General features: G+C 41.7%; 4 protein-coding genes across 5 annotated transcripts in view; 3 read left to right on the plus strand and 1 right to left on the minus strand.

Annotated features, from left to right (window-relative positions):
• TBC1D23 (TBC1 domain family member 23) overlaps nucleotides 1–11,055 on the plus strand; it is a 29,027-nt gene extending 17,972 nt beyond the window's left edge. The window contains exons 5-19 of one of the 2 annotated variants that reach the window (XM_053456938.1): nucleotides 200–323; nucleotides 1,206–1,330; nucleotides 1,413–1,459; nucleotides 1,827–1,930; nucleotides 2,297–2,416; nucleotides 4,407–4,499; nucleotides 4,615–4,785; nucleotides 5,273–5,315; nucleotides 5,555–5,664; nucleotides 6,004–6,146; nucleotides 6,534–6,578; nucleotides 8,874–8,962; nucleotides 9,330–9,465; nucleotides 10,397–10,591; nucleotides 10,736–11,055. In XM_053456938.1, coding sequence (XP_053312913.1) covers nucleotides 200–323; nucleotides 1,206–1,330; nucleotides 1,413–1,459; nucleotides 1,827–1,930; nucleotides 2,297–2,416; nucleotides 4,407–4,499; nucleotides 4,615–4,785; nucleotides 5,273–5,315; nucleotides 5,555–5,664; nucleotides 6,004–6,146; nucleotides 6,534–6,578; nucleotides 8,874–8,962; nucleotides 9,330–9,465; nucleotides 10,397–10,591; nucleotides 10,736–10,817 — 1,627 coding nt within the window. In that variant the 3' untranslated portion in view covers nucleotides 10,818–11,055. The remainder of the gene's footprint in view (nucleotides 1–199; nucleotides 324–1,205; nucleotides 1,331–1,412; nucleotides 1,460–1,826; nucleotides 1,931–2,296; nucleotides 2,417–4,406; nucleotides 4,500–4,614; nucleotides 4,786–5,272; nucleotides 5,316–5,554; nucleotides 5,665–6,003; nucleotides 6,147–6,533; nucleotides 6,579–8,873; nucleotides 8,963–9,329; nucleotides 9,466–10,396; nucleotides 10,592–10,735) is intronic. The other variant, XM_053456939.1, reaches the window with a different exon arrangement.
• A 5,260-nt stretch (nucleotides 11,056–16,315) lies between these two features.
• LOC128473578 (histone H2B.1/H2B.2-like) lies at nucleotides 16,316–16,693 on the minus strand. The gene has a single exon (XM_053455835.1). The coding sequence runs from the start codon at nucleotides 16,691–16,693 to the stop codon at nucleotides 16,316–16,318; it is 378 nt and encodes a 125-aa protein (XP_053311810.1).
• Nucleotides 16,694–17,996: 1,303 nt separating this feature from the next.
• On the plus strand, nucleotides 17,997–18,526 carry LOC128474915 (late histone H2A.L3-like). Its single transcript, XM_053457340.1, has one exon. The coding sequence runs from the start codon at nucleotides 17,997–17,999 to the stop codon at nucleotides 18,411–18,413; it is 417 nt and encodes a 138-aa protein (XP_053313315.1). The 3' UTR covers nucleotides 18,414–18,526.
• A 951-nt stretch (nucleotides 18,527–19,477) lies between these two features.
• Nucleotides 19,478–24,914, plus strand: NIT2 (nitrilase family member 2). The gene is made up of 10 exons (XM_053454930.1): nucleotides 19,478–19,555; nucleotides 20,750–20,868; nucleotides 21,132–21,252; nucleotides 21,856–21,944; nucleotides 22,527–22,620; nucleotides 22,819–22,893; nucleotides 23,423–23,501; nucleotides 23,595–23,693; nucleotides 24,156–24,211; nucleotides 24,759–24,914. Exons 1-10 carry the CDS (start codon nucleotides 19,531–19,533, stop codon nucleotides 24,851–24,853), a joined length of 852 nt encoding a protein of 283 aa, XP_053310905.1. The 5' UTR covers nucleotides 19,478–19,530; the 3' UTR covers nucleotides 24,854–24,914.
• The last annotated feature ends 889 nt before the right edge of the window (nucleotides 24,915–25,803 follow it).

The following is a 25,803-nucleotide window of genomic DNA, read 5'->3' on the forward strand; positions in this document are numbered from 1 at the left end:
CTCCTACGTCTGTGCCAAGTTTACTGTTTTATTTTTTCTGTGTGTTAAAATCTGCAAATAAGTAGAAAGTGTGCATTAAATGAAATCTACATTTTCTGCAGATGTGTTATTTGGCAAAGTTTTGCATAAGCTGTAAGTGAAAAGTATATCTGCATCGCTGCCGTTTTATTAATTCCGATTTTTCCTTTTCTCTCTCCAGGGATTGCTACAAAAAAGGGAAACCGTTTCACTTATTCCGGTTGCTCCTGCAATATCACGAGCCAGAGCTTTGTTCCTTCCTAGACACAAAAAAGATTACGCCGGACCTCTATGCACTGAACTGGGTAACTATGCGCAGAAATCATTCCTCTGTGATTTGGTTTTATCTTCTGTTCCCCAAATAGATAAAAGTTGGTTATCGTAGGAAGAATTACAAAAAAGGACAGCAGGGCTATCGGGTTCCACGCCGTGTAATAAGCATGTGAGGATGGCACATTGCTACTTGCATAAATAAACAAGGATTTCATTTTTTACTTTATTTTTTTACTGCCATCCGGTGAACTTGCTGTCCTTTACTTTTTTGCTTCAATTAACTCCTGTTTTGCTGGCTGCTTCTGGGACATGCCTCTTATTGGGTCCTTTCTGATCATTGTGTTTCACACAAGTCTTCCACAATGCAAATTTGTGTTTTCTGTTGGAAATTAGCTAGTTAGAGATCTCAGATTGGCCATTTCACCCACATTTCACCTCACAAATTAGCTGAAAAGGAACATGAACGCTCAAACTCCATACCTCCTCCTACGATGTCTGCACTGGTGGGTCTGTTTCCCTAATATTAGTCTGATTTTAAATATAGAATTGACCCATCTAGCCTGCTGTAAAGACTTTGGACCTTAATCAGTCCTTGGTCTTGTCTTAGATTCAGTTTAAGAGATAAGTGGTCTTATTATCACAGAAACCAGATTCGTGCATTAGCAAAATAACAATAAGTCCATGTTTTGTACTCCACTCTGTACACAAACTCTTGCGTTCTAAGAATATTTTCCTGTGTTTTTTAAGGTAGACTGTTCAGTGGTTGGTCCTTTTATTAACTCAATTGTCATTTTATAGATGCAGTGACTTTGCCAGGTTTATCCGCTCCACATATGTGTCATCTTCTTCTTCTGCTTGGTCACAACTAGTGCTAATGGTAATGAAAAGTCTCCGTGTTTGTAACCTTGTTTCAGTTTGGGAGTCTGTTCGCGTATCACTGCTCGGTCGACGTTACCCAAGCCATCTGGGACAGTTACCTGCAGCAGGCCGACCCCTTCTTCATGTACTTCCTAATGCTGATCATGCTTGTCAACGCAAAGTAAGTGCTGAAGGTAACGGTCAGTCCTGTAAGAGCTTCTCTCGCCTGCTTTCTGCTAATCTGACTCTTTTTGTCTTATCAGAGACGTCCTACTGACGCAGCAAACTGACAACAAAGAAGATCATATAAGTAAGTCTAGTCTAGTAGGAATCATTCCAGAGGAGATAGCCTGTATATATATATATATATATATATATATATATATATATATATATATATATATATATATATATATATATATAAGCACATTTCTATAGTATTTCTTTATTCACAACACTCTCCCTTTCTCAGTGATGTGTTGTTTATGCAGGGTTTGCCACCAATTAAGTCAAACTCACGTTTGGAGATACAGTTGTGTTGTAATAAAATTGGTTAAATTATTTTTCTACGTCTCTTCCTTTTAAACAATCGCTGCTATTTGCTAGAAAAACATTACATTTGTCTAATGACAGTTTGAATTATAAAACGCATATCAATCTGCATGTTCTCCGTTTAGAATTTCTGGAAAGCTCTCCTTCAAATCTTGAAGCGGGCGACATTGAGGACCTTTTCCATTTAGCACAGTATTACTACAGCAAAACTCCAGCCTCGTTCCGCAAAGTAAGTGCACAACCATCACCCCGATGTTTGCCAGATAGGAGACGTTACATCACCCATGCCTTGCTGTATAATAATTTCTGAAAACGAGCATTACATACTTTTTGCCCTTTTTCTGTAGAATGTAAAGTAAGGAATATAACCAGTAACCTAAAATCTGCGCTCAGTTTAAGCAAAAGCCTTGTGCGTTACTGCACTATACTTACTTTTCGAAAAGCATAAAAATGCTTTAGATGTCTCTCTCATTACTAGAAGCACGGTTTACTCAACTCGTGGAGATGATGCTTGTGTCCGAGGTCTGTACATATTTTGTTATTTTGGCAGAGTTTGCCAATGAAAGTTGTTTCACTTATGTGCCAATCTCCTTAGGATCACCAGAACCTGTTCGGGCGCAGTCTGATCGCTCTCAAAGATGACTCGGATCTGAGCCAGGCTCTTTGTATGGCGGTGTCTGTATCCGAGATTCTTCAAGCAAATCAGCAACAAGGGGTAAGGAAGCTATATTCTTATATAATAAACGCAAGCAGACGGGAAAAGTAAGTGCTTCTCCGCCGAGTGAATGAGTGGAGTGGTCACATAGACCGAGGGAAAAGGCAATGTTAGAAAAACTGTTATTTTCTGTGGCAGTTGGATTTTCAGTAAACGGAGTCGATCTGAGTTGTTAAATGTATGTAAAGAGAGTAGCTGCTCTCCTTACCAGGTCACGTTATATCCCACTGGGAAATACAATGATGAAAATACCAGTACTGGTAAAGGAATATATATGTGACCTGAAAAAAAAAATTGAGATCCTCTGAAATATTACTTCTTGCCCATTCAGAAATGCCCTAGGGCAGGGGTGTCCAACTTGCAGCCCAAGTGTAGTGGGTGCTCCTAAGCGCAGCGCTACTTGCAGGGCCTCAGTGTAAGAACCTTCCTCTGACCAGCCGGACCCTCTCTGGCTGCCCCATTGCTCCATTAGGTGAGCATGCAGCATTAACCCCCTTCAGTTTTAGGGCGTCAGTCCATGCTGTGCTATTATAGAGCGGTCTAAACTGCTGTAGAGACAGCCAGGCTTGGGCTAGTGACCCATAGGAGTGATCTAACGATTATGACAGCCACTCTCCCATAACTGGAGAGAGGGGTCATCCAAGGTAAAGGGAAAAAAAACACACATTGTGAATAATATGCATATTGTTGTGAATTTTTGGCAAGTTGGGCCATATTTTCTCTTAATGAAATCTCAACAAGACAGAGTAAGAACACTTTATATTTACACATGACCAGAGCTGTAAATTTGAGCGTGTAATAACAAATTACAATAGTGTCCTTGCGTGTTCCTTGAATATTGGAGTATTGAGGTAAGTCTTTTGCTTTAGTGGCCATCATGCTTCTAGGATGCTGTGTGCAAGTTTCTAGAGCTGCCATAATTCCACATTCTGCACCCTCTCTGGTGATACAGAAAATCCCTCTCTGTTGGTATTGTGTGTATTTGCTGGTACATTAGGAACTGGCAGATAATGACCTTAGTTCTTTCCTGAAATAAAGCCCCTTGGTGAAATATGTTTTATCCTCTGGAGCACTGGGTTAGAAAATCCCCTCTGCCCCATGGAAATGCCCTTTTCTGTATTGTTCTTTTTCTACCTTCTTGTTCTGTGCCCCAGAACTCAACACTTTTCTCGTCTTCCCAGATCAGTATCTCTGCCCCAACACTGGCTCTTCTTCTCTGTTCCAGTTTTAAAGTTCCCCCTCCTTATGTCCTAAAACCGTTAGTACTGCGTTTCCAGGTCTCCTCATGTCCTTCGAATAAGCGGAATACTTTGCTGTCACTATATCTACTGCCTAGCCCGTAGTATCTGATAAGTAATACTGCTTCATATCAGATGCGTGAATCCTGGAAGTCGGAAGAAGCGGTTAATACTGGCTGAAAATGACATGGTTTATGTATCTTGTTGACGGGGAAGCGAATGCTTGCATCCGAGTGCGGAATCTGTCGGCACTTTATAAATAAAGTATAATAATAATAATAAAGGAAAGGATTATCTTTACTGCTGGAAGCTCGTAAGAGATGCCCTCGCAGGGGCAACCACTTCAGGCAACACTGTTATTTAGTAGATTGGAAGTATGTAGACCACAGAAACGAAAGCAATTTTCAAGTGACGTACGTTTTTTTTCTTACGTGTGTGTATTAGTCCTTACCTTGTTCATAAGCAGATTTTTTTTTTTTTTATGAGAAGCTAAACGATTGGAAGGAAGTATTTCTTAGAGCACTCGACAGATAAGGTGAATGGGAAATACTTTAATGTTCTAATGATCAACGCCCTTTGGAAGAACCGCAGGCTGTCTGGCCTTGTTCTAGAACAGCGGTCCTCCTCTTGGACCTGTGTTTGCGAAGCCGCTGCTCTGCATTACTGCGATCTTTCTTGGAAATGCTCTAGGGAATTTTGTAACAATTATAGATACAATGAGTCTCTGAATTTTATTTTTCCTCTGGTTCTAGGATGGAGTACGGTTCTTTGTAGTGGATTGTCGACCTGCGGAACAGTATAATTCCGGTCACCTGGCTACAGCTTTTCACTTGGATTCTGACCTGGTGTGTACAGTCCTTACCGCCTGTTATATAAAGTCACCAACTAATATACCTTTATAGCATAGAAATGCTTTCCCTTCCATCTAAATTCTGTGTCTGTTTAATTTTGCGTTTGTAGATGTTGCAGAACCCAGGAGAGTTTGCTCTGTCCGTGAAGTCGCTGCTTGAAGCCCAGAAGCAGTCCATCGAGTCCGGCTCTGTGGCCGGGGGAGAGCACTTGTGTTTTATGGGCAGCGGCAGGGAAGAAGAAGACATGTACATGAACATGGTTCTAGCTCACTTCTTACAGGTGTGCTCATAGATCCACTTTCTAATTGCTAATGAAATAGGAAAGCTTCCAAGCAATTCCAAGTTGTAGGAAGGGGGTAAACTACAATTTGGGTATGCAGATTACCTTTGAGGTCTAAACCTCTTTGGGTTTTGTGTATGGGTCCTAGTATGGGGTCATGTGATGTCCCTCACTATGTCATGACAGGACACAGAGTCCAAAAGTTACCTGTCCTCCCCGTCAACATATTATATAGGGGCATTAATGTATGTGATATTACTGCACAGGGCCAAGGGGAACAAGCGGAACATTCATTTATTACATACCGTTGAGACATGTAGAATTTAGGAAAAGTAACAGATCTGTTATTGAAACAACCCAGCTTTCCAGGCCTGGTTTAACACCCAGGAACATTAAGCTCGTGCTACAGGGTGTAAGGACTGTAGAATAAATGCTGAATTTGTTTTAATTATATTAATGTTCTCTTTTCTCTGTTTTTTTTTGTTAGAAAAACAAGGAATATATAAGTATAGCCAAAGGGGGATTCATGGGTGAGTTATTTTGACTTGCTTCCAATTTTATTTATTATGGTTGGTATTTTTTTTTCTTATGGTAAATTAATAATTTGTTACTAAATGGTTTGCTTAAACAGACATTTGGTTAACAACCCTAACATATTTACAAGACCATTAGATGGTAAATTAATTCAGTAAATCTTCATATGTTTTGGGTTTTTTGCCATGTAGGCTGTTATCTGTTAAACTGTCACTTTCTGTACACCTTTCGGCAGTGCTGCAGCAGCATTTAGCAGACATTAACGTGGAAGGACCAGATAACGGATACGGTCACTGGATCGCTAGTACTTCTGGGTCACGGAGCAGCACGAGTTCCTATACCGACGTAAGCATTTACAGAGGCCCTTTATCACTCCCATCACTCCTGTGTTCCAATGGCACGTTATGTTCGCTAATCCAAGTTTACGTTTAAAAGTATAATTGATCGTTAGAAAAACCTTTCAATTAGGTTACAGCTAAAAATGTCCTTCTTTTCCATGAAATACCTCAATGACCTAAACTGTGTAGTCTGTGGGTCTCATGAAACAAAAAAATCTATTTCTCACACCATGATTTCCAGCATTGTGCTGCTGTGTACGGTATACAATCCACATAAGGAGCTCGGAGAATTTTCCCATAACATTTAATGATAGCCGTACGTCCAATCTCTATTCTTTCCTAACAGGGGGAATCACCTAATGGCGCAGGCGATGGGAGAGGGGTGAAGTCCCTGGTAAATAAAATGACAGTGGCTTTAAAAACCAAGTCTGTGAACGTGAAAGAAAAAGTCATCAGCTTCATTGAGAATTCCTCCACGCCAGTAGAAAGGTGCGTCTTGGAATTATTGGGTATATATATATATATATATATATATATTTATATATAATATATGATTTCTGTATCCTCCTGGTCATTGTGTATTAACTAATTATGTGCCAGAAGAGTGTGCAGTTGTTTGGGAGGCTTATAACAGTTTTATTTTGGGAAATTTAATGGCAAATGATTTCTCAGGCAACCACAATACTTTTTCGTAACACATAGTGCCTGCAATAAAGCGGTTTTATAGTTATTACCTGCTTCGGAGTAAAATAATATGGTAGTGTGTAGTGTAGTTTTTTTTCTTAAGAAGTGTTAATCTCTGTTGGTATATCACAAAGGTTTCCTTGCTGATGTAACTTTTTCTCGGTTTGTGTTCTGTGCCTCAATTTGCTATAGAATCTCTTTCAATCTGCCATGGCCAGAGAGGGCGAGTTTGGAGCGGTAAGCCCTTCAGTAGTGAGCTGTTATCACATCACGTCTGTACCTGAGCACACATTTCACTGTATGTAGACGTGGGTCACGCTGACACGTCCCAGAAGCCACACTCGGCCCAATCCAGCAATGGCATCAGTCACTTTGTTTTTGAATATTGATTTAAAATGCAGACCTTGCCCTAGAGTTTTCGGAACTGTAGCTTACCGGGCTTTGGCTTGGTATTCTAACCCCGGATATTGTACTTTTAAAAAGTTGAAAAGCTCCAGTCAATCTTGGATGTACTCTATTTAAGCCTTATACCAAAAGTAAGGGATATACTGCAAATCCACATGTATGGCTTCTGTGGCTTGTCGGGGTCGCCGAAGCATTTCCATTAGTGATGAACATGACGCAGCACTGCCCTGGCAGCATCCGAACGCTAACATTGTTGTCCATCTTTAGCTAATCCGCTTTCTGTTCATAACGTTTCCAGTTTTTGATATTTCACTGCACATACCGGCTAACAGAATGCTCTTAATCTGCTGCAAATAATCTGCGTTTCTTTTTGGTGGGGTTCGGTACACACGTTAGATGTTGCTGGGCTGAAGGGGAGTGTTTGTTGTGATGGGACGCTGATCAGGCAGGTTATGTTCCGTTACTCAATTAAAGTCTTTGAAGAAGATCTGATCCTTCTCTCCAAGTGAAACACCTCTCCTTATCTAGACATTCATACAAGCAGCGTCGCCTGTTTATTGCAGCTCTTCCAGATCATCAACCTACATGAGCATTTTTTTCATTGTGAAACTGATTTTAATACCAATTTAGCTTAAAAAAAATTGAACAAAAAACTTTTAGTGTGTGTATCACATTGGGCATGAGACATCTAGGAAACCCGGTCATCCTATAATCTAACCACGACACAGCCGGCATAGGCTGCATAAAATGGCTCTATTGCTTTATTTCACAATATACACTTGAGTCAAAACCTGTGACTAACAAATGTTTGTGATGCCCGTGAGCACCGAAGATTTAATTTTTATCTTCCCGCACAGTCAAGGCATTAAAATCCATTTCTTACAAACCTAGTGATGGTAATCCGTTATAATTCTATTTCTAAACTTAATTTTGGACTTGCAGTCTCTTGGATCGCTACTGGATTTTTGTAGCTTTGGTTTCTTTGTCCAGAAAACAAATGACTGGATTCTGATGGGTTCTGTAGTTTTGGTTTCTTACATTCTATCAGTAGAATTTGTGGCCGTTCTTAAATAATGCCCTTTACTTGGGTAGATGTAGCTATAGATCGGGGTGGCCAAAGGGCTCATGTGGAACCACACTTCAGGGTAATCTGCCAGTGAGCCATCCTCCAGTCTTAGTCTGAAGGCAGCTTCGCTGACGTAAGCGTTCTGTGTCTGTCTGTAATCGGCTTTCCATAAACCCGGATGGCTGCCGGATTACGTCAGGCGGTGCGGTTCTTACAGAGAAGAGTACACAGTATACTGTGAATATGATGACAAAAGAATTTTCATTTATTGAAAAATCCTGATCTAAAGGGGACAGCCTCGTGAAAAGAAGAATGTATACTAAAGTACTGTGTAGGTACTTTAATATGCATTAATTCAACCTAAAAAAAAAAAATATAATCTTGGGGAGCAGCTGCAGCTTTGGAGTTGCAGTGGAACGTCTCCTCTTTGTTCTATTACTTCAGTTCCGCGGTAACCGTACCATGTGGCTGAAAACATCCCCTGCGTACCTAATAGTGGGGGACGGGTCACATGGAGGGTTTAGCAGAATTCATTTTACCGCATAGCAGTTTAAAGAGACCACTCTGCTATTTAAATGCATTTGATGAGCTGAGTGGTCTCTTTAAAGGAAGAGCACTTTTGTTTTTACCATATCTAAGTGATTTTAGCACACTCAGCAGCTGCGTTGTGCCTGATGATATCAATTCACTTCTTGTTGGCGTGAGTAAATGGGTCTGGAAGGAGACCAGCTCTGCCTTTTAGTAAATGGACCATGAAATAGTAGTAGTGATATTTTGGGTTTTAATACATTTAGATGCTTGCAGTTTATCATCGCTTCCAGCTAACACCGATGTGTTTATTTTAAACCTGTTTGTATGGCCAAACACCTTCCCGCTTATACTCCGTACCCCATAACCGCACAGTCGGCTTCAGGGCGGCTTTAATTAACATCTAACGCTTTTAAGGTTTCTGAGCAGCCCTGCCTTTCCTGGATGCTGATGTGTTTCGCTAAAAGCATGAGACGGCATGGGGAGAATCCTCAAAAAGAAATAAACATCTGCTTTTCAAATTCTACCAATAGGCACATAAGCAGCAGCGATAGATTGGGCAAGCCGTATCGGGGCGTAAAACCTGTTTTCAGCATTGGCGATGAAGAAGAGTATGACACAGGTATTGGGATTTGTAATCGTTTTTATTGAGCCATGAAAACTGTGTTTTAAATGTAAGTGAATAATGTAGTGAGCAATCAAATGGTTGCATGATGAGAGATGTCCCTTTCTCGCCGATGGCATGGCGCATGTGCAGCCATCTGCTGTTTAATCCCCGGTGTCGCACCTACATCCCTAGATGTAATCTAATATACCTATAACGAGATTTTCTTGGAGTTATTTTTTTTTCCCATATAATGTGATGCTATACAATTTGTACATCGCACAGCAAAAGCACCTAAGGGTAGCCAGTTACTTGTAAATGGTCCTTTAAATCTAGTTTGGTGAGAAACCCTGCGCCTCACGTACATTTTTCACTATTCCGTCAGATGAAGTTGATAGCTCTTCCATGTCTGACGACGATCGCAAGGAAATCGTTAACATCCAGACCTGGATAAACAAGCCTGATATCAAACATCATTTCCCATGTAATGAAGTGAAAGAAAATGGGCACATGTTTCCAAGGTGAGTGAGAAAAGCCATTTGTGTAAGAAACCAGCGATAATGAAGAAATGCCGCCTCGTCATCTAAGTGGTGTACAGAGAGACCGCAACAGAGCTTCTTGTATGTTATTACAAACCGTGACTCCGTGCTGCCTAGGCTTATGGACCCACGGCAGCTCCTCAACAGCCAACATAGTCCAGAGCTGGAGATCTGGTCCTCCGCCGGCACAGATCTTCCCACTAGGACTTCTTCCTAGATCCCAGCTGTTGGAGAGTTCTGGGATATGAGGTCACGTTTAGGTTTCTTAAAGTATGGATAACCTGGAGTTTGGGTTTCCACATGCCGGTGCTACCAATTGTTTCATGAATTAAACAAAGTCGTATCCATCTATCCTAAATAAAACTAGTTTATATTTGAAACGTATGGATGTTCTGCACATATCTGTACAGACTAACATGCGTACCTAATAACTTTCTATGTATATAGTGTCTATATACGTAAGTGCCTATATGTATATGCAGTTGAGCTAAAATCGAATGTACCTAAAGAAGACGGCATACTATAGTACTCCGTGAGTAACCCTATCCCTCCGTGAGTACTTTAATATGCTTTCTTTCAAAACAGGGGGAACAAAACGAAATTCACTCAACTAACAGAATTTGCATCTTAAGCAACTAATCAGTGGCAGGAAAGTGCTCTGACCTTGCACATGCGCGCTGGATCTGACTGGGTACATCACGTATGGGGAAATGCCTTCGGCTGAATGCATCTCTCGCAGGGCATTTAGCTGCTGGGGGTGGGTAAAGGGGCAAATGCTTTTCAAAACCAAAAAGTGCATGTGATCGGTGGAGTGTACTTTGGAGTTGTTTGCAGTCTGCACCTAATTTCTTCTAGCTCATAAATGTGATTTCTTGATTTTATAAATGACTTTTTTTATTTTTGCCTTCAAAAGCCACCTGTTAGTAACTGCAACCCACATGTACTGCCTGCGGGAGATTCCGTCCCGAAAGGGATTCGCATATATACAGTCCAGACAAGCACTAAGCTCCGTCGTGAAGATCACATCGAAGAAGAAACATCCTGAACTTATAACCTTTAAATATGGAAACAGCAGTTCCTCCGGCGTGGAAATCTTAGCTGTGGAAAGGTAAGAGCAGGGAGATAACTGGGGAGCTATTTCTTTATATCCGATATCCTGATCCTCCATACGAAACTTATAACATGCGGGCGGGGGGGTTGGGGTACTTGCTGATAAATCACATCCCATCTGACAAATTCCCTTTCTTTCTAGGTATTTAATTCCTAACGCGGGAGACGCCACCAAAGCCATAAAACAGCAGATCATAAAAGTTCTAGATGCCTTAGAAAGCTAACAGCTAGATCCTCTCTACATACTGTAACCGGACGCTGACGGCAGAAGGAGAGAACTTTACTCGTCTCATGTTGGGGGTAACACAATGGTTTTGAATTATTTAATTTTTGGGGGGTTCTGTTTCATAACACTCCCTTTTGCATAGGTTTTTGTATAATAATTTTGAGACAAGCAACATTGCACCGAAAGGACTGTTAGAAAACATTATAAGGAAGGATTTTCTGAAACGCTGAAGGAAATGTTAAGGAAAGGAGTCGAAGAACCCGATGCAGGTTATAAGAATCGGTAGAAGAGTGTTATTTTCCACTTGCTTGAGCAGAGTTGCGAGGGTTAATGCAGCACCCAGGACGTTTCTTACAAGATGACAGAATCAGTATTGATCGGGGGTCTGCATTCAGGACTTGGTCTTTGTTACCCTGTTTTATTTAATCCTGATATCCACTATATGCAGTTCACAAACCGGTAGGACATTTATGAACCGCACCTGGCCAGACGATGGCGCTGCAGGTGCCATCAAGCCAATCCTAGAGTTAATTCATTGTAGGTGGCCCGAGGCTGTCAAGCTGTTTTTGAACCACAGCTTCCATGCGTTTTTAGTTCTTCAATGTAATAAATCACTAAAGGCCACGTACCCAACCCCGTCTGGTTTATCCGCTGTGTTCTTCACTCCTACATAACCGGTGTTACTATTTAAAGAGCAGCTCAGAGGTTTCTCTGCCTAAGATCCTGTTCACTGCTCAGCGTAGCCTTCAACACGTTCCCCTGTTCATGTGCGCCAGCCGAGCAGGACCTGCATAAAGCTGTCAAAGCTCTTTTCCAAGTGATAACTCGTTTTCTGTAAGTATTGTCTCCTCTCAGGCCGCCTCATTCCTCGGGGCGGGGGGGATACACCTATTACATAACTATAAGGTTTGCTAAGCCCCCTTCCACAATAATTGACGAGGGCGTGTTTTATTTCTCTAAATACTGTACCTAATAGTAAAAGGTTTGTTCAGATGGCTCGATGACTTAATTCGTTAGATGATCTGTATGTGATGCGGACAAGTGTACAATGAGTTCTAAGGAGTCGGAAAACGGATGCCGGGGTTAAAAACATTCACTGCCAGAATTCTAAACAGCGTGAGATGAAGACAAGCATGTTTAACATCCAATTACACCCTATGCGTGTTTCACGTATGAATGGATTTAAAACAAGTTTTTATTATTACTGAATTGCTACCAAAATGCACAATTTATTACACTGTTAATATGTAGTTGCAACTTCTTCTTACTGCCATGTACATTGCATTAAAAAAATCATAGTACGCAACTGCTGAATAAAAGCATAAGACTTGGGACATTATTGTGTTATTTTCAGGCATTCCATCAGTAGTATACGCCGAAAACTTTTAAAGGGACCTCAAGGACACTTTTTAGTTTCTCGTATCGCTGACCATAATACGTAACGCTGTATTTTCTGTATTATAAACTGCCTAAACCGGGGCGGGTGTTGAGGATTTGAGGATTGCCGTCCCTGTCGGCCTCTACAACACTAGTGTCCTGAATGGAGAGATTCTTTTTTTTCCTCTTTGAAGGTGTGACATAAACAGGATTATATTAAAAATGTACTAACTGATAATCTCACGTTCTGATAATAGTGTATTCATTTATCACACTAATAAACTGCCTGTTGTAGCGCCTGCGTGCCATTACATGACTAAATCACCCAATATTATATTAACATGTATTACTAGTATTTAAATAAGATCTGTCCGGTCCCCGACCCAAACACATCTGTTCCTTTCCGCATGTTGTAGTATCAAAAAGGAACCCCCCCCGACTGTAGCACCAAGTAGTATGTTATGTTGTGTTAACATAACTGCAGCATACAAGGGACTGTCTGTATGACTGAATATACACTATATTGAAATCATATAGCGCGTGTGTGTACGTATATGATTCTGGTGGTACAATCATCTCGTTGGCGTATTTGCATTACGGGGAAGTAAAATACTACTTTGTGAAGGTACGTCTCGTGAGTACAAAGGATTCCCACCTGTCTGTAACCACTAACCTCTTTACTGGGGTAACTGAGAAAGCAGCGGGGTATTTAACATTTCACGCAAGCGGCCCCCCTGAGTTAAGCATCAAACACTAGTAGGACTATGAGTGGACTTTCAGCTATTTAAATTTGCATATATTAACTAAATCATTGATTTACCGGTTATAACGGTGCCCGTTCAGTGCTTTAGCTTTACGCAGGAGTTTATTAAGAGCCAACTTAGTGTGTCAGAAGTGCTTAGCTGGCCCTTTAAAACGTGTAGTTAAACTAGATGACCTCAAGAAACCTCCCTATATTAACTATGTATTATGCAGGGCTGGCTCGGTCACAGTAAAGTCTGTCACATGCCCTTTAAACTCCCAGTTTCATGGATATACCCAGTCTTTTTGTTCCTCTGCTTCATCTGTCATACTAATATTCTCTTAATAATCCACGGCATTAACCCGAGTAAACATTGTAATGGTTAAGAACTGCTGAAATAGAATAAAGCTCGGCTCTCGACTGGATCGGTAATACATGGCTGCCCCTTTTAACCTGGGCACATATTAAAATGTGTGTTGCTGCCCTGCATGAGGCATTGTTTTATAAGCGCTCCCGAAACAGGGCCACACGGTCAGCCTTACCTAAGAATATACTGAAGAGCCTTGAAAATTGTGCCTAATCCAGTGTCGTCTGTTTTTACCTTCTGCGTGATGTCATTGTGTTTAATATTTTTAATTGGAGCTGTAAATAAATACAAATTTGATTTTATAATCCTTGTTTATGTGATTCTGTAAACTCTTCACAACCAACGGGTACATCATTATCTTTTTATTACGCACCAACCAATTACAATAAATATACATTAAACATAACGAGACATCAGGGGTCGAGAATCCTGCCCGTAAACTCGCCGCCTAGCCTTAGGCTAGGTTTCCACTTGGGTTTTTGTCCGGCTTTTTTTTCTTGATGAAAAACGCCAGGAAAACTGCCAAGAAAACTGCCACTGCATTTACCTGCGTTTTGGCGTTTTTTCTGCAGTTTTTTCTGGCGTTTTAGCCTTTCTGTGGAAATTGCTTTTTTTGACCTTAGGCAGTTTTTCCAGCCTTTACAAGTTAGAAGTTTCACCCAGCTAAAAGGGATTAGGATAAATGGCAAGTATCTGCCCTCTCCTGATGTCATTTACTTGGTAGACCCTTTTGTCTCTTTTCTGTGGTTTGTAAGGCATGCTTTATTTCGAATGTCTGCTCCTCTGGGAAGATTGGCCCCAAATGATGGTGCAAATTGTTTGCTGTTGCTTTTGGCACGCAGGATCCAGTTGATGCGTCGGGTATGTTTGTTTGTAATGGCATGTTTGTTCCAAATGGTGTAAAATTCAATATGAACCAGTCCAGGACTTTGTTTTGTGTGAAACTGTTTGTTTTCAGCCTATTTCTCGTAGGACACACAGATACTGGGGCCATCCTCTGCATTGTAACTGTGGAAAAAACGCCATAAAAAACGCCAAGGCAATAAACCCACATGGCTTTTTCATGGCGTTTTTTCTCTCCCATAGACTTCTATTGGAGAAAAACGCCAAGATTTCCTTGCAAAAAACGCCAGAGTGTCAACATGCTGCTATTTTGAAAAACTGCCACAGAGCCCAAAAAAGCAGAAAAACGCCAAAGAGGACTGAAAAAACGCCAAACAGAAAAACGCCAAGTGGAAATGGCATTTTGCGATTTCCTATTGAAGAACAGCGAACATCTGGCTGCAGCCGTTTTTCACTAAAAAAACGCCAGGTGGCGCTATTGGCGTTTTTATGGGCGTTTTTAGCAAAAAAAAACCAAATGGAAACCTAGCCTTATAGTGCTTTTACACAAGTTCCTGGCAGGAATGGTGTGCTTTTGAGCGCCTACTCGTGAGTTCACAATCTGAGGTAGTAGAAAATCCATTTGGTACATATATAGTAAAACGTGCATAATAATACAAAATATGAATTACACCTGGCAAAGTACTCCCAAATGTGGCTGAAAACCTTTTCGATCCTGCAGGGGCCCGGGTTCAGAAGGTGGCTAGCACACAGTTTAGGATTTAACTGGGTACATTATGAAAAGATGTCCCTACAGGACTAATGACGTACCAGGTAAGACGTTTGTCAGTGTTAATTCAATACAGTAAAATGTGTTTTACTGGCTTCTCAGGCTCTTCCAGAGAAAATTCATTAAACGTCTCCATAAAATGACATAACCCCAGTCAATACTACTCCTACGATGTATTTTTAAGAGGCATGCCCCTGAGACTTTTGGAGAATAATGGGAATTGTAGTTACACGATATCCAGAGAACTATCTGGACGCTATTCCAAAAGAAAAGCATTTCGTCTTGTAGAGTCAGACCCAACGTGTGTTCAAGTCCTAGAGAACATTCAAGACTTACCGTAATTAGGGTCGCTATGTCAGCCATTTTTCCCAGGACACAATTTTCCCAGGTTACTGGCCACCACCTTATAGTAAAGAAACCAAATGTATGCACTTTGTAGGTGGAAACAAATGTGTCTAAAAATAAAAACATGGTGAACCTACATGTAATACGCCAGGAGATCCTTACAGCCATTTTCTGTAACCCCTTAGGTTAGAATTTATTTCTGAATTTATTTCAAGGGGTTCATCGACATTACATGCACTTATACTGGTTTCCAAGGAAACGCTAATGCAACAACTTGTCATTTGTTACAGTCAGAGTAAAGCCCTTCTACCCTCATTATCCAGTTTTACCCCACAGCTCGGCGAGCGGGTCCACCTGGGTTCCCATCCCACGTTCAGTATTTAACGTGTCTCTTGGGCATGTTTTAAATACAAAGGGACCAGAAGAGAAAGAAGTAAGTAACCCCTACGGGGCTAGAAGCCCAGCTTGTAGGCAGGTCCACTAGCAGAAGGTGTAGATGTTAATACATTGAGGGAATTTAAACACGTTTAGGACACGCATGAGACCACATCCAAACATGGGTCAGGTCCTTTCTGCTGGAAATAATGGGAAGACTAGACTGGCCAAGTGGTTCTTATCCCCTGGTGAATGTCGTTCCGTTATAAAACCGGCCAGCGGACTGACTCATTCACCGTTACTTCATAACTGCCCCAGAATAAGGATATATAAAGCCTACGAGTGCACCTGAAGCACCCCCCGAATGCTTCGGATATAATTTTTATGTGAAGGTCTGTGACATTAGATTAATGGCGATATTTTAAGTTCTAGTAGTGATAATGTAGGCTTAGCGTTTCTCTAACCATGATGTCAGTCAGATCTGCGGCCCAACTCCTTCGCTAAGAAAACCAGCCGTATAGCTACTTTAACCCCATTTAAAGTGCCAGCTCTCAGGGGCAGCACGGCCGCATAGTCATTACTAGCACGGTTTCTGCCGACCCCATCCCCTCCCGGCAGCGACAGAGCAGGCCACACACTCCCAGGCAGTTGCTGAAGGGGTTTATTGAGATGGGGCAATTAGCGGGGTTGTTTAAAATGCCCGCTCATAACGTCCTTCGGTTGGATGAACTTGGCCACGTCCCTCGGTAGCAGAAACGGGACAGCGCGGCGGATCTCCCCCTCGGTCAGAGGCGCCCCCCTGTAACGCACCAGCCGTGCGGCTTCGGTCTGGACCTGACTAAAAATGTCGGTAATCAACTCGTCAATCAGCGCTATCGCCTTTGAAGCTACTCTGGCGGACGGGCGCATCTTCCCTACGAGCTGGTGAATGAAGACGGCGCACGATGTTAGCAGCTGCCGCCTCTTTCTCCTTCGCCGGCCTCTTTTATTCCGCCTCAGCAGGGGGGTTAAGGATAAACCGGCCTTAGGCTGTACGGGACCTACCGGCTTGGCCATGTCTATTACCCGGTTAATGTTACTGACAGTTAGCCGCCGTCCGCGCTCCCTATATAGCTTCGGTAAGGCAGACGACTGTGATTGGTGGAGGCGATCGGCCAACCAGATCACTCTGTCTGTATAGCTACCGCGATACCGGCAACGCCATTTGTGTGTCTGGCAAATTGAGCCTGTGGCGTATATTCTAAGCGGTGTTTACCCTGCTGCATGCGGGCTGACATTAAGTGTAATTCGGGAGGCATAGATATGAAACCCCGGGGCTTATTCAGTACAGCAGGAGCCGGCAGGAGTGGTTGGAATTTATTATGCATTAATAATAAATAAAAATGCATAATAAAAGCCATTCCTGCCTACATGAAGGCCTAGCTGGGCCTCGGTTTTATGGTTATATAATACTGTGTCAAAGTGCTCATAGCATATCCGGGCAGGACTGGGGTAAAAAGGCGCCGCCAACTGTATATAAATCCCTTTGGGTGTTTATTCACTAAACGGAGAGTTGGCACAAGAGTTTAGGTCCCCTCACTCCAGCATTCGTTATAAAGAGCTAACGTGTTTATCATTAATCCGCAATTAAACAGAGGAGGAGACTGAAGAAATGTTACTGATTTAAGTATACATTGTACAGGGCCAGCCAAGCACTAAGGTTGGCCCTTCACAACGTATAATAAAGTCAAGGTGCTGAATAACATGATCCCAGTATCAGTGAAATACCCCAGGTGAGAATAATGGTGGGAAATGGCTAATTAGCTCCAGGCATGAGATGGCGGTGGGGCTCACAGTATAAAGCACAGGGGAGAAGGGTGGAGGGTATTCCTTGGGAGCAGTGTGTGGTGGTGAGCAGCAGTGGGTAAGGAAGCAATGTTTGACAAAGTGCTGTATAAATGAAAGTTCCTGATCGTGTCTTCATAGAGTCCTAACTGCTAAACGAGCTGTTGTCTCTAGCTTGAAAGCTCTTTTTGTAGCTCATTGTTTACCTTGTTACTGGGTGCAGGGTTTAGATACGTATGAATAATATGAGATTTATGAAGCTGTTTGTGGCTTGCTTCCTTGGTAAGGCTGTATTCTTGACACTGTAAAGCTATATATACAGTATTTGTGTATATATACCTGTTTCGGTGGCCCCTATACAATCCTACAAATTATGTGAGGGACAGTGTCTGAGATCACCAGTGCCATAACTCCTTGCTTGCCATGTATCTGACTGTATCCTTAACTAAATATTGCTTCTCTTCTGCCAGTCTCGTTCTTTGGGAGTGATGTCTAGCTATACAATAAATGTATCTTTCTACAGGTCAGTTTCAGTATGTCTGGCCGTGGTAAGAAGGTTAAGAAACCCGCAGCTAGCAAGTCCTCCAAGTCTGCCAAGGCAGGTCTGCAGTTCCCGGTCGGCCGTATCCACAGATTCCTAAGGCAAGGAAACTATGCAGAAAGGATTGGCTCTGGAGCCGGTATCTACCTGGCGGCTACTCTGGAATACCTGTGTGCTGAGGTTCTAGAACTGGCAGGGAATGCTGCCAGAGACAACAAGAAATCCAGGATCTACCCCAGACACATCCAGCTGGCGGTCAGGAATGATGATGAACTGTCCAAGCTGTTTGATGGGGTCACCATCGCTGATGGGGGAGTCTTGCCCAACATCCATGCTACCCTTCTACCAAAGAAAACCATGAAAGCACAATCATCCCAAGAGCCTAAAGTTGCAGAATCTCAAGAATTTTAAACTTTCTACATCTTTGACTTGAATCTTCTATTTTGTCATGCTAGGGTTTTAATATGATGTATATGTGGTGTGTTAACTTGTATTCTAATTAAAGGTAAATGTTTAAATCTTTATTCTTTCAATGGTTGCACTTATACTTCACTTGTAACTCATGATGGTCGTCCTCCTCTTAGAAACAGAACATACCTGGGCAGCAAACCGGCTGGAGTTGTGTAGCTCCTTTCTTTAAAACAAGTGACCTAATGCAGGGGTGTAACTGGAAACCATGGGGCCCAGGGACTCCGCCAAACTGTTTTGTCCCTGAACGGCCTGCTTAGTTGTTCGTAAGGGGTGGCTGCCCGGTACCGGTGTGACCGCCCCTGGGGCTATAATTGGTACACCCCTGCTTTAAGTGGCTGTTTGCCACATTTGAGGGCTGGAGTTGTGCACCTTAACTGAGAGGTATATAACTTATGTGTGGACAATTTTTTTTTTTTTTTATGGCACTGTCCTATACTGTTGTGCTGTACAATGGGTAAATAGGGCGTAATAATCTGATATACAGCAACTAGGTAAAAAGCGCTATGTGGAGAAAGAAAACGAAGTCCCAGATGGGGGGGGGGGATAAATGGACCATTTATTACATCCAGTTCTAAATTTGGTCGTTTCTGCTGTAACAAATCAGTCTATCAAATTTATTGTAATTCCCTTACGATCACCATGGATACATATTTAAGTTATGGTTTTGTCCAATGAAGCCAATTTAAGTGCTTTACTATGTAAGAATTTATTATAAATAGTTTCTGCAACCCGTTGGATTTTGTATTCATATATTTGAAAGTCAACATCCAGGTTAGAATGTGGCTATACCGTTATACTCCACCCCACTCGCACCCTGCATTACCCAAGTAATTATTCCATCCCCCCGATAGTATTCACTAAACTGCTGCACGTGAAATAGATGTGTAATTTGAAATGATTTGCACAGGGTAAAGAGCTACTGATAAACGACCTTCCACTTTCTATGAGGGACCGGGTAACGAGAGGAACTACACTTCCCGACATCCTTTGCTAGTGGGGCGGGGCGAAGACAGAACTTCCTGTTTGAGTTTTGTGTGACAGTTCTGCGGGTCGCAGTATGCAAGCAGGCAGAGCCATGGCGAGTAAGTATTTATTGTGTGCGCTGCGTTTATCGGGATTGGGTCATATGGCAAATGGCTTCATAGTAATGCTATAACTCTTGTATCAGCCACCTCAGCGCAGGCGCAGTGCTTTAACCCTTTAGATGAAGACCAGTACATACTCTGTGGATTTATTGGTTACCGGGTATAAAAGCTTTATGCGTCCGCGCCAGGATACAGACTCATTATACTAAATAAAAAATTAATAAAACTGTACAGACCGCGCTCCATCAATTATTCCATCTGTCACCGCTGGCGAGTAAGAAGCAGGCGCGTAATAACAGTGCGGGTTTCTCTCTCCTCCATCTGCCTAACGTTTTCCAAACTAGTCTTTTTTTTTTTCACCCGAGTAATAAACTTTGCTGGCTGGTAAAACTTAGGCTATAATAATATTTCTGCAGATACCGGTCGCTGAAAGGCTGGCATCACCCGTGAATAAATTCTTTAATATTCCGTCTGCGTTGGACTTTGGGCTGTATATTCTGTCAAATATTTCATTTTATTATTGTGTAACTATTTGTTCTAAGCAGAAAAAAGGGACTAAAGATTAACTTTTTGAAACATTGCAAAAGAAAGTGCCGTGGAAGCAAACTTTTTTTTTTATTTATTTTTTTTACTTATTTTGATCTGGGCCGGGTTCTCTTGGCGTCGGTCCTCAGGAACAGTAACAGCGCCAGTGATGCTTTAAAAGGGTTACGTTCGCCAGAGTTGGGGCAGATTCATCTTTTTATCGTTGCCTTCATGATTTGCAATTCTGTACAGCCCATAATTTTCATTATTTTTGAGCGAAGATGTATTCCGTATCATGAATGTTGATCGTCCTGGAAATTGCCATGATGGAGCCAAATCCCTGAAGCCTTCAGACTTCTACCGCTCCTTGAAAACTTGAGGGTCTCTCCCTTCTAGGGGGCCGAGCAAAAGCTGTTCATCCTGCTGGTGGAGAAGGGAAAGTAGGGGTTGTAGAAGGTGAAGGCTTTGGGACTAGGTGGCACCATTCACTCATACGTTTAACTGTTTTAGGATTGGCACATAACACAGATATATAATTATATATATATACATACATACCACATTCAAACAATGTTATACTGTTGTATGAAACCTTCTTCAATTTTGTACCAATATAGCGCGTGCAAAGAATTAAAAAATACATACTTTCACTTTGCGTCTCTCCAGAATTCCGAATAGCTTTAGTGCAGCTCCTTGTCACGTCTGACAAATCCGATAACCTGAAGAGAGCGTACCGGCTGGTGAAGGACGCAGCGCAGCGAGGGGCCCAGATTGTGGCACTGCCAGTGAGTACCACATATCTCATCTTGGTATATTAATGTACTTAATAAATATGTTTCCTTCAACTTCTTCAACAATTTATTTTATCCTTCGCATTCTACTACCGGTTCCAGGTGTAGGCAGCACCTAGAAATGGACATTTCAGTTAATCGGTCCCACGGGCTCGAATGACTTAGACAGGCATTCTCACAGACACTGGGCTACTTGTAGAGACACTTTGACTACGTTTGGTTATAACATAATTTTTACAGAATATTTCTGATTTTAGGAATGCTTCAATTCTCCTTATGGCACCAAATATTTCCCTGAATACGCAGAGAAGATTCCCGGACAATCCACGCAAATGCTGTCAGAATTAGCCAAGGAATGCTGCATCTATGTTGTTGGAGGTTTGATATATTTTAATTAGATGTTCCATTATGTAAATATTATGTGTTACCCAGCATCCTTTGATATGTAACATACAGAGGTGCCCATGAAGTCTGTCGTAATCCCGCTGTATGGCCATTGGACAGCATGGTGCAGGTATAGAGAGAGACGGTTTAGTGCCCCAACAGTTAAACGACCCCTCTAATCCCAGATAAATTGGTTATAAATCCTACAAATTGTAGGGTAATTTAAAAATGATGTCTATTTTTGTTAAGTAGAACGTGGAGATATGATTGGCAATTTTAGGCAAAGTGGGGGAACAGACTTGGATTTAATGATAATTGGTGAATGTAGACTTAGATTTTAACCGCAGATAAGAACAATTCTGTCCATCTAGTCTAGACTCAGTCCTTGACCTTGTCTTAGATTCAGGAGCCATATGCTTATCCCATGCATGTTTAAATTCCCTTACTGTATTCGCCTCTACCTCTTCTGATGGGATGCCGTTCCATGTATAATATATGGAACTAGACAATAAAGAAACGGGTTCTAATTTGCTGTATTTATGCTATTTTGTTCTTGGAATTATTGATGAGAAATGTATTGTTTTTTTTTTCCTCTAGGCTCAATCCCTGAAGAGGATGCTGGAAAGCTGTATAACACTTGTGCGGTTTTTGGCCCAGATGGGGCACTGCTTGTTAAACACCGAAAGGTAGATTAAATATCGCAAATTTGGAATTCCATAAACATTTTTAGACCCTCAGACCGAATAAGCAGACCTTAATCCACCCCTTTAGAGTTTTCAGAAGAAAGGACCATTCACTTACCCATAAATGCTCACGTCTACCCACCGCCTCCCCTCTGATCTTCTGTCTGAGCGTCTCTGCGGAAGGAGCTGCTTTTGTCCATAAAGCCCAGTCAGATTCTTAGCAGTGAGGATGTGATTGCGGGGTATGGACATCACCAGCTCCTGCAAACTAGCAGTTTTCTGTACGGAAGACCAGTGACAAGGAGGTAGAGTGAAAGAATGAGTCCGCTCCAGACTGTGACCCTGAGATTTTGCCCCTTGACCCTAAAACTCTGAGATTGGAGCAAAATCCCTGAGGCTCAGAGTCAAACCCCGAGTGTTCCCAGGTCTGCCCATTGGCACTGTTGGCATAAAAGCTTACCCAGCGCAGTCAGACCACTGTCACTTCTGGTAATTAAATGCTGGTATTGATTGATTATTTTCTTAACTTGTGAGCCGCAGCCCTTGTAACATTATTTTTTGTTTATTGAATATGTTTTTTTACAGATTCATCTGTTTGATATCGATGTACCTGGGAAAATCTGCTTCCAAGAATCCGAAACCTTGAGCCCCGGAGACAGCTTCTCGGTGTTTGACACCCGTATGTCTCCCTCCTGAAAATCCCTGCAGTAAATGCGGATCTTTATGATTCTGGTAGAGCTCTCCGTGGTGTGTAACGCGCCGTGCCGGGGGCTCTGTAGTCTTCTACCCGCCACACTGCATCGTTTTGTTGTGTTTCATTATTCCTCTCTGGCTTTTTCTGATCATATGATCAAATACCAACTTTTGTTTTAAACAGCTTTCTGCAAAATCGGCGTGGGTATCTGTTATGACATTAGATTTGCAGAACTTGCCCAAATATATGCAAGGAAAGGTGAGTTTAATGCAATTCCTGTCAATAGTTTTACGCTCAGTTGCTGCCATGTGTCAGATTGCCTCAATATTGTGTTTTAAATGGAAAGGTCCCAGTTACAGCAGTTGAAGTTGGCAATACTGACCTGATCCCTTTCCAAGCAAGCTGTTGTCTTCACTCATCCTCGTCTTGGCACTAGACAAATGTTCTTTCCTTAGATATTCGATTCATTTAGTTTATCTTTATCATCTATCTTGAGCGCATGCACAGACATTTGGAGAGCGAGTTCAAGCCGGTGTCTGTCCGTCAGATGTTATGTTAGCCCGATAAGCAGGTCAATAGGCTATCACGCTAGAAGTGGATAGTCGGTGAGGGGTGAACAATATGTAAAATTACAAATAAAGAATAGTCATTTTGTGTTAAGAACAGAGAACCTCTTCTGCCCCCTTCTCATACCGAAGCTATTGGTGTAAAGCTGCATGCTTTCAAATTGCAATAGGGCAACATTTTTCATTTCCATGTCCCTTAAAAGTTTTTAATTTTGCTTTAGGCTGCCAGTTGTTGATCTATCCGGGAGCATTTAACATGACGACCGGGCCTGCCCACTGGGAACTTTTACAGAGAGCAAGGTAATCTGGAATAAATTCACCTAACACTTTCTAGGTCAGGTCCTTTATACGGTACTTGGTGTCGTGACGATCCATGTATTCTTCTCTATTCAGAGCTTTGGACAACCAAGTCTATGTTGCAACAGTATCTCCAGCCAGAGACGAGAAGGCGTCCTATGTGGCATGGGGGCATAGCACGGTGGTTAATCCATGGTAAGGGGAGATCACGCAGATCCTAAGAAACGGAAGCAGTTTGTTCCTAGGAAAAGCAGAAGGTGGCTTTTTAATAATAATAATAATTAATAATAATATATATATATATATATATATACATGTATTTGATTAGTTGGATTTATAAACACAGTTACGTGGCTTTGTTCAGCGTATAAAACTGTAACATGGAGGGTTTTCGAGATACGACATGTTTATTCTGATTATGTGTAACTTTTTATGTAAACTTTTATTATTATAGAGTTTCCCCAAGTACAAGAGATGATATATTTTTTATAATCTGTGAGCAGAGCTCTGCAATTGACGCACTCCAAAGATAATTTGGGTCTCAAGTCTTAGGAATCAGTGATGCTTCATGTTTTACATTCCAAGTATTGTTGTCTGCATCTCCACAATAGCCTAACGTAACATTCTTAATGTTTGCTTCTGTCGTCCTTTTTGCAGGGGAAAGGTGATTGTTAAGGCAGGTGCCGAGGATACTGTCATTTTTGCAGAAATCGGTGAGGAACCCGTGGCTGCTCATAGCGAACAAATTATTTGACGTATAGCTTCTGTATTGGCACAGCTCTCCCAAAGTAATGTAACCCTTAGCACCTTCACCATGAATAACAGAGGCATGGACAAGAAGCCTCGTGAAGATGTACGTGAGGAAAAATCACTGTACAGCAACCCATTATATGCTTGTACACGGTATCTGGTTATGGTGGGATGAAATTCTAGTAAAGGTTTTTGTTCCAATACATCGATGATTAGGACCTGTGTATATCCACGTCACTTAATTTGATGAACCTTTTCTTATCTGAGCCATACTGTTGTGATTCATTCACCTCATTGCTTTTACATGGATGGATTGCTGCCATAGAAATAGAAACAGCTGCTTATGGTGTCTTTATGTGACTTACTCTACCTGGAGTCCCCAATAGTCTGCCCATATCTGGTTGTCCCCGTCGTTCCCCTTTTCCAGCGTACTTGAAGGGTGACCCGTCAGACGTAACTCGAAGGCGAGACTTTTATTTAGTTTTTTATTATGTTTTATTTCCTTTACAGATTTAAAATATCTTGCTGAAATCCGCCAACAAATTCCTATTGGGACGCAGCGCCGTCTAGATCTTTACAATGTAGAAGAAAAGAAGCATGAATAAAGTTATGGATGCCTACGTTTAAAAGTAAACCTATCTGAATAAATACGTGGATTTAGACTCGGCAGGATGTGATTTTTTTTTTTATCAGCCCAGTTACAATTCTGCTAATACCGGTACTTTCATATTGTGTGAAAAATCAAAAATGTCACGAGAATGAAGAGCATTTAGTCCATTGATTAATATATTTTTTTCAATAAAAATATTTGTATTAGAGTTGGGTGGGTTGGTTGTGTGATGGAACGAGTCCGACCCAAACCCGGCTTGCTGGGCGGATCTAAAGCTGGGACAGCTCGATAGATCAGGCGCTTTCAGACACGGAAGGAGAGGAAGCATTTCAGCTCTACCAGCTAGCCCTCTGACGGGCCGCAAGATGGACTGGAACCCACAGTTTGCTTAATGTCCAAATCTCCTTAAATGCTTAGTTGTCATGGATCAGCACATTTCGATTTATGATGACGTTCACCTTGTTTATCTTTTCAGTTGATTTTTATAGTTCTCCAAAAATGGAAATAAATAAAACATGTCTAGATCGTGGGGTAAAAACAAACGGCATTACATTAAAAGAAAATATATATATATTTTTTTTCCCATAGACATCATATTACACAGGCGAAGCTTGCCGGGCTCCGGATCCGTTGCCTGATATTTTTCTTTATTAAATACATTTCATAACTTGTCTGCAGTATCATTATGTAGCAGGTGTTGGCTGGGAGACAGCAGGGCTGGACTGCCTCTCGTATAGTTTTACACAGAAACAGTGTCACACTTCATAGACATTTCATGTAAATTCTCTCTTTCTAAGGTTGTCGGATTTTTGTATCAATGCTGCGTTCCTGAACCACTTACACGCGATTTGCCACTCGGCATATGTAATAAAAAGAAACCGACCAGAGAGTAATGATACTAGAGAGTATGTTCTGTCTTCGCTGTCGTTATTTTGTATCCTTTAT

This window comes from Spea bombifrons, chromosome 2 (genome assembly GCF_027358695.1).
Source record: "Spea bombifrons isolate aSpeBom1 chromosome 2, aSpeBom1.2.pri, whole genome shotgun sequence".
Taxonomy (NCBI): domain Eukaryota; kingdom Metazoa; phylum Chordata; class Amphibia; order Anura; family Pelobatidae; genus Spea; species Spea bombifrons.

Coding starts and splice junctions, on each gene's coding strand:
- NIT2 (XM_053454930.1), top strand. CDS start 19,531: ATGCAAGCAGGCAGAGCCATGGCGA. Junction 22,894..23,422: donor CCAAATATATGCAAGGAAAG/GTGAGTTTAATG, acceptor ATTTTGCTTTAG/GCTGCCAGTTGTTGATCTAT. Junction 23,694..24,155: donor AGCACGGTGGTTAATCCATG/GTAAGGGGAGAT, acceptor TCCTTTTTGCAG/GGGAAAGGTGATTGTTAAGG.
- LOC128474915 (XM_053457340.1), top strand. CDS start 17,997: ATGTCTGGCCGTGGTAAGAAGGTTAAGAAACCCGCAGCTAGCAAGTCC.
- LOC128473578 (XM_053455835.1), bottom strand. CDS start 16,693: ATGGCCAAGCCGGTAGGTCCCGTACAGCCTAAGGCCGGTTTATCCTTA.